Source organism: Aethina tumida, chromosome 1 (assembly GCF_024364675.1).
Source record: "Aethina tumida isolate Nest 87 chromosome 1, icAetTumi1.1, whole genome shotgun sequence".
In the NCBI taxonomy this organism is placed as follows: Eukaryota; Metazoa; Arthropoda; class Insecta; order Coleoptera; family Nitidulidae; genus Aethina; species Aethina tumida.
This window is the reverse complement of record NC_065435.1, coordinates 15157291-15165692: the sequence shown is the minus strand read 5'-3', so window position 1 is coordinate 15165692 and position 8402 is coordinate 15157291. Positions and strand designations below refer to the sequence as shown.

Below are 8402 nucleotides of genomic sequence, written 5' to 3'. Positions count from 1 at the left end.
AGTCTTCGAAAAAAATATAACCAATACAAAAAGAAAACAGGTTGAATTCGATCTACTGGAACAGTATGGAGATTGAAAGAAAATAATAGTAACAATAATAATAACTGTTAATGTATTAAATAATTGTCTCACATCAATTAAAGATATCGGATAACTCGCAACAGAAGAGAAGAAAAGGTGTAACACAAATTTTGACAACGATTAGTGCAAAACAAAGTACAACAACTCCATTTCGTCTTATCTCAACTTACACCAAAATTTATTAAAAAATAACCGAAAAATTTTGTTCACTTTTTCGGTACTATAAATATAAATAATTTACTGAATCTCACTAAATCCGCGAAAGCAACGTGTTTTCACAAATTATCGAGAAAAATACACAAATTATCTGACACTGAAAATCTCTACTAAAGGGCTGTGTGGATGCGCACGCTGTACATCCAGGGTGGGTCTGGGGATTTCAATCTTTTCGATCCATTCCAGTCTCCCCAGTTTCCAGTTTCCCTTCGTGCGTTGCATGCCGTCGACCTATACAGCTGCACAGCTACGCGGCGATACCATCACTTAACTCTCGCACTCCCTCTCACTCGTTCCTGCCTCCCTTTCATCTCTGCCATCTGTCTATCTCCTCCTTCGAATCAATAATGATCGCTCTTCACGTTGTTTAACTTGTTTTCGTTGTGGTCTCTGCGTTCTCCAAAATAATGGCTAAAGGTGAGTTTGTTTTTTAATTTATGTTTTCAAATTTAAGTCACTTCTTTGTTTATATACAATTTATTCCATTTTTAAATGAATACACCTTCGTCTTCCTATTTTATTGTATCTATTATTGGCTTCCACCTACTTGATCAAATCTTGGATTCAATTTAATATACAATTATCACTCTTTTTTAAAAGGTGTAGTGCTCAACTTGAATTATTATATGAGCCATTAAAATGTTAAAAGAAACCTTAGTAAAGGAAATCCTATTGGGGCAAATTATAACTGTGTTAAGAGTTATGATAAAAAGTGTATACATTTAAATGCTTGGACACTTTTGACAACTGGACAATCAATACACTTAAATTAAAATCAATATTTCGAATATGTAAATAAATATTTATTTAGATGTAAAATATATTTTTTTAGGTTCAGACGAAAACGTTGACGAACTTCGTCAGAGGTTGGACCAAATGAAGAGGATGATGGCTGAAAGGAACATGATGGAAGATGAGTACCGCAGGAACAACCGGAATTCCGGTATCGTAGATGGTAGTCTGTTGGGATTCGTATTTGGAAGTGCACTGGTTGTTATTATGGCAGTCAGCGTTTATGCATTCTACAATCTATATAATGCTATCATTAAAAAGTTTACTACTAAACATGATGAATTGTAATTTATTTCAATAAATTCTAAAGACTGTTTGACTTTTGGAAATATGACAATTAAAGAAATGTAATAATTTTCTATGTTTTTCGTTCGTGTCGTTTTGTAAATAAAATTTTTAATGTACAAATTGTTTTATTGTGAAAATAGATGATAATAAATTGTTTGTTACAGAAAAGAGATTGAAGGAAACATCAAACTTATCTAATAGATAAATTAAATTCATTTAGTGTAATGTAATATTTCATTTACATCTTAAATAAGTGACATTATGTAAATGTATAATATACAAGTTATTTGCAAGAATACTTATAATCTTATGCAATGAAAAGATATTTATTTCATTCTTAAAGTAAGTTGGTTTCCTGGAAGCAGTTGTTATATCTACGATGACTAATTTTCATTTCATTCGTTTCACCATATATTACTTATCATATATGTTACCAATAATAATATTGTTGAAATTTAAACCTATGAATTTCAATTGGTTGTGAAGTCATAAATGCATAGGCATCATTTAAAACCAAATAATGATTAATTGCTGAAAAATGTGGCGATATCAATACTTATTTTCCTTTTGTTTCTGTACTATATATAGTTCATATCAATGATTTAAATAATTCTTTAATAACTTTTTATGAATCAACTTTATTTAAAAAATAATTTTAAAATATTCTTATTAAAAGTAAATTAAATATTCTAGTAATGAGATTTTTTATATTTTGTATAGAAATCGCCCTGTATTTTATACTATAATCAGAATAATCACATTAAAAATAAATTTTATATCTATCTATATGAAAATTTATTAAAACATCTGTAAAATGTAATGAAACCAAAATATAAAAAAACATTGAATTACGACAAAATTAAATTATTATTTAATTAACAAAGCTTTTAAAGAACTCACTTGGTAATTAGATAAATTGGATGGAGATTAGACTAATTAAAAATTTGATGTTACCATTAGTAATAATTACAAAATAATTTGATAAAACAAAACATAATAAACTGTTCTTTAATTTCATGTCACAGAAATTATATTTTATAAATAAAACATACTTATTTCTATTTTATTTTAATTAATGAATTACATTTTGACAGTTTATAACTTAGTGGTGATAAATTGTAAGAGTTTTAAATAATTCCAAGTTTAATATGACAGAATAATAACATTAAAAATAAATTTTATATCTATCTCTGTTAAAATTTATTAAAACATCTGCGAAATGTAATGAAACCAAAATAAAAAAACATTGAATTACGACGAAATTAAATTATAATTAATTAATAAAGCTTTAAAGAACTCACTTAGTAATTAGTTAAATTAGATGGAGATTAGACTAATTAAAAATTTGATGTTACCATTAGTAATAATTACAAAATAATTTGATAAAACAAAAAATAATAAACTTTTCTTTAATTTCATGTCACAGAAATTGTATTTTATATATAAAACAGACTTATTTCTATTTTATTTTAATTAATGAATTACATTTTGACAGTTTATGACTTAGCGGTGATAAATTATAAGAGTTTTAAATAATTCCAAGTTTAATATGACAGAATAATAACATTAAAAATAAATTTTATATCTATCTCTGTTAAAATTTATTAAAACATCTGCGAAATGTAATGAAACCAAAATAAAAAAACATTGAATTACGACGAAATTAAATTATAATTAATTAATAAAGCTTTAAAGAACTCACTTAGTAATTAGTTAAATTAGATGGAGATTAGACTAATTAAAAATTTGATGTTACCATTAGTAATAATTACAAAATAATTTGATAAAACAAAACATAATAAACTGTTCTTTAATTTCATGTCACAGAAATTGTATTTTATGTATAAAACAGACTTATTTCTATTTCATTTTAATTAATGAATTACATTTTGACAGTTTATGACTTAGCGGTGATAAATTATAAGAGTTTTAAATAATTCCAAGTTTAATATGACAGAATAATAACATTAAAAATAAATTTTATATCTATTTCTGTTAAAATTTATTAAAACATCTGCAAAATGTAATGAAATCAAAATAAAAAAACATTGAATTACGACGAAATTAAATTATTATTTAATTAACTAAGCATTGAAGAACTCAATTGATAATTAGATAAAGTGTATGGAGATTAGACTAATTAAAAATTTGATATTACAATTAGTAATAATTACAAAATAATTTGATAAAACAAAACATAATAAACTGTTCTTTAATTTCATGTCACAGAAATTGTATTTTATGTATAAAACAGACTTATTTCTATTTTATTTTAATTAATAAATTACATTTTGACAGTTTATGACTTAGTGGTGATAAATTATAAGAGTTTTAAATAATTCAAAGTTTAATAAGACTTGTTTTTCTTGTGATAATTTTTTTATTACACATTTTTCAAAGTTAAAACAAAGAAAACAAACCATTATCCAGTATTGAAATTAAAAAATGATTAACAATATGAAAATGTTTTTTATCTTTAGTATTACATTTTTTATTTTTAACAAATAAATTATCAAACTGCTATAAAATTCCGTAGTTTAAAAACGGAAATAATATTAAACAACTATAATAACACAAAAAAGAACACTCATCATTAAACAGGTGATAACATCGAATGTTGAGCCAAATCACTCCTGTCTGGCATTTTAAAATTTGTTCAATATAAAGTCTTTAAATTTTCTGTATTTTTATCATAAGCTTCAATATTATTTTGATGGCAAAATAATTTTTGAACCTAGTTAATGCATCGAAGACTGCCAAAAAAGTTCGAACGCACATTACGTGCATGAAAAGAGACCACCAACACGACCAATGAATGAAGAACGAAGACAGTACCAATGGTACCGCCAGTGGTAGGGAGGAAGTGGATTTCGATTCTCACGTATACAGGTGTACCTCAACTACGTCACACGTTATGTATGAGTTTGCGATTTCTGTTTAGTGCAGTTGATGTGCTTTTGGTGTACTGGTCGTACGGCACTTGGAACAAATGGAAAGCTAGACAGAGAAAGTGTAAAAAACAAGGTTCTGAACCTTGCGTTTGTGGACAATAGTTTGTTGGTAAATAATTTTGAATTCGAATCGTCATGGCCAGTTCTCTCTGTAAATCGTCAGTGGTGAGTGGTTTTATTTAATTGTCTCTAGCGTGCTTAGATTAAATGACTAACTATCTAAGTTTGTAAATAAGAGTTTTGTTTACCACCGGTTTACGAACTATTATTTTGGAAAATGATATAGTTTAATGCGACCTTGGGCTTCAATTCCTTTGAACCTTTCCATAATACATAATAATTGTGAATAATAAAAACTGTCCTCACTCTCATTAAAGTTTTTTTAATAAATAGTACCCAACTAAGTGGAAAAAAACGGGCCACATTTCGAAACAATGCATTAATGTAAATTTCATTGGTGATTTGCATATATTTCCGTTTATTCAGAATCAACATGAAAATTTTATGTTGAATTTTTATTTTTTTAGCAAAAAACCTATCAAGATGTTATTGATGATGTTATATCAAATATTCGAGATCACTTTCTGGAAGACGGTGTCGATGAGCACGTTTTACAGGAGTTGAAACAACTTTGGGAAACTAAACTCAAAACCAGCAAAGCTGTTGAGGATACCAAAGAAATGGAAAAAGCAATACGTAAGTCGATTATTGAAAATTAATAATAATCAATAATATTTTTATTATTATTTTTTTTTTTTAATTTACTCAATATTTATTACCAAGGTATTAAATTTGTTAGTCCCGAAAATTGGTATATTACTAAATGATTTTCTTTTAACTATTTAATTGTTGGATATATTTACGTCTAGAAAATTATGTTTAATTTGTTTATCTTTATGCTTTTACTGTTATTTTGATGAGCACACGTGTATTTAAAACACTTAAAACTGTTGAAAATATAATAATTATTCATATATATAAATCCTATTATTATTATTATTATTATTCAGTCGAGGTTTTTTGACAATGTAATTAACAAAGAGGAATACTCTTAATAAAATATAAAGTTTCAAAAATAGAAGTACTGAAAAATTAAAATTTTAATACTTCAACCAAATTTATAATTAATTTATGCATTTTTTTAATACATCCATTGTGTTATAATTGAAACCACAATTTTACATAAATATTCAAAGAGTTTTTAAAATACTTACTCAAAATTTGGGACCAGGTGAAACATAATAGAGAAAATCTAAATAACTTTTTTTAGGTACTCTTCATCGATTTTGATTGTTTTTCAGATATTTCAGTGTCAATGTTTGGGGAAATTTAAAATGATTTTTATACAATACAAATTCAAGGTCTTTTGAATAATTTTGATAATTAAATAATGAAAAAAACATTAACTATGTCTTTTTATTAATTTAACTTTATCATTTCTACTTAATTTTAATATATTGTATGGACATTTTTACATTTTCACATTAAAACTGAAATATCTCAAAAATGCCTGTGGTAATCAAAATTAATCAAGATGAGAGTTTTTTTTTAAATTGTGCAAAGTATATAAAAAGCTTAATTTTCAGTGGTGTAGAAAATAGGGCGAGAAAAGAGGAGAACCTCTCAGCTATCATTAAGAAAAAAACTTGTTATATTAAATTGTAGATATCTACTTTAGGATAATACACATCAAATTTAAACAGGATTGGACCATTCCTACGGTTAAATATAGGAAAAGAAATAGAAATTTAAATTCTACCTGGTATCAAATATTGACCATCTATTTTAGAAATACCTTATATGGTAAAAGGGTAAAAATTGGAAAATTGTGAATAATTTTAATGATTCTAAAAAGTAATTTACAACAAAACTTTAAAATACTCAAAGTAATCAAAAATATGAAAATTATTTACTATTACTATTAGTCGGTGTTTTTTTGTCAACTCAAATGACAAAAGCAAATACAGCTTAAAACATAAGTTTACATTTAAATTTATTTTTCTTTAACAAATTTAAATGGTATTTTAGTCAAATTTTTAATAACTTTTTATTTTTAAATTTATATTTTTTAAATATTTAAATTAAAGCTCTTATTTTAGATCAATATATTTATTAGTGGTCTTCAAAGAAGTAATTTAAATAAAGAAATTATTACAATAAAAAGTTATCATTTACATTGTTGGGTCTATGTGCTTCAATTGAAAAAATAAAGTTACATATATTAAGCTGTAATTCATTATATTTCATTTAACAATAGAACAATTGACATATAATCAATTATTAGTTTATAATAATATCATATTACTCATCATACATAACATTACATTTGATATTGTTAAATGAAATGTTGAATATTATTTACATTCATTCTTCTGAATAAATCGTTGTTTAACAATTATTATTATTATACATAAAGTAGTACTTATCAGATTTAAAAATACCCTACTTCAATTAAAGTAATTTGAAAATAATACGGATTTTTATTTTTTAAAAACAAAATTGAATTACTATCAGTTAATTATTGAGTGTGCACCTGTCACCAATTTTCAACAGGATATAGATACCACAAAATATCACCACATAAGTTTTAAAAAAATTAAATAGTAGGCTTCCGCCATATAAACTTTTCTCTTTTGACTACAAAATTATATTCCGCAACACTAGAACTGTTACAGTTGTCAGAGACCAATTATAGTTAACAGCGATTGCAGAAACATTTAATAGGGCTCAAGGTTTAATATAACCGACACAATTTCTAAACACTCAGCCACAAAGTTGAATAACAATACAACAATTCCAGAAAATCAAAACAAAATGAAACAAGACGAGCTGGCAGTGCAGAAGGGCCAACAAATGTTGCGACAGGTCGTCGGTCAGGTGGCACCCAACAACCACATGGCGATGCTACCAACGGAGTACCGACGAGTACCGATACAGCTAACCATTCCTCCGATGCCCGGCACGGACGACGGGCCGCGAAGTCTAGCCATAGAAGTGCCGGAAATGTTCCTACGCGGCAACCACCTGAAAGACATCCTCACGTCGTCCGTGATCAGCACCACGATGGGCTTGCCGGTCATAAACGCGTGTAATTTCCTCCAGGACGTGGTCAATCAGGCGTTCGCCAAGCATCAGCAGATGATGGCGATGGCGATGCCGGTGATGCCGCCCCACCTCGTCAATCCCGCCTTCGTACATTCCAGACATCCGGGGGATTACCCCCAGTTCGATCCGGCGACCAAAATGATCAATCAGTTCGATGGACTGGACGATTCGTCGGACGACGACATAGAGGTGGAGGAAGCCCGAGTGGACGACCCTGATTCGGATGAGGGGGCAAATAGACAGGAGGAGGATCCGTTAAACTCTGAAGATGACGTATCGGATGCTGATGAAGCTGAGGCAGTTTTTGAGACTGAGAACGTTATTGTATGCCAGTATGATAAGGTAACGTTCAAAACACGTTCAGTTGGATTAATACCATTTTTATTGTTTTTAGATAACAAGGAGTAGAAATAGATGGAAGTTCCACTTGAAAGATGGCATCATGAACCTTAACGGTGAGGATTACGTGTTTCAAAAAGCTAATGGCGATGCTGAATGGTAGAAGACTGCATAATTACCTGATTAATATCACCCTATTTACAAAATTTAAAGTTTGTTAAGCTATTGGCCAACCAGTTACTTGATATACGTATATCAATGATTACAAGATTTTAATTAATTAAGGTAATGTAATATCTTGTAAGTTACGATTAGGATGGCAATATTTTATTTAGGGTAGATATTGTTTTACTTACTTATATTAGGGCATTATATATAAAGTTCTATAAGGCTAACTATTTTGTTGATTGTGATATAGTAATAAATTCCAAAGATGTTATGAGTAAATATATGTTTTAAAATTACATGTTAAATTTGAAGCCTTTGGGTTGTTATTAAATATTATATATTATATTAATATAAATTGTTTTATGTTTACACTTGTTTTTATTCATATTTTAAATAAATCTCTCGAGTATAGAGATTTTAACAACGTGTTTTATTTGGAATTACCCTAATTTCATAAACAAC

At 27.5% G+C, this 8402-nt stretch overlaps 2 protein-coding genes across 3 annotated transcripts; both read left to right on the top strand.

Annotated features, from left to right (window-relative positions):
* The first annotated feature begins 531 nt into the window (after positions 1-531).
* On the top strand, positions 532-1486 carry LOC109598891 (uncharacterized). Its single transcript, XM_020014829.2, has 2 exons — positions 532-714; positions 1130-1486. The coding sequence occupies exons 1-2, from the start codon at positions 705-707 to the stop codon at positions 1375-1377; spliced, it is 258 nt and encodes an 85-aa protein (XP_019870388.1). The 5' UTR covers positions 532-704; the 3' UTR covers positions 1378-1486.
* Positions 1487-4299: 2813 nt separating this feature from the next.
* Positions 4300-8353, top strand: LOC109596402 (transcription initiation factor IIA subunit 1). 2 transcript variants are annotated; one of them, XM_020012054.2, is made up of 4 exons: positions 4300-4493; positions 4856-5024; positions 7129-7765; positions 7828-8353. In XM_020012054.2, exons 1-4 carry the CDS (start codon positions 4464-4466, stop codon positions 7829-7831), a joined length of 840 nt encoding a protein of 279 aa, XP_019867613.1. In that variant the 5' UTR covers positions 4300-4463; the 3' UTR covers positions 7832-8353. The 2 variants fall into 2 exon arrangements, with proteins under 2 accessions (XP_019867613.1, XP_019867540.1); XM_020011981.2 differs by having other exon boundaries at positions 4303-4493; positions 7129-7775; positions 7828-8351.
* The last annotated feature ends 49 nt before the right edge of the window (positions 8354-8402 follow it).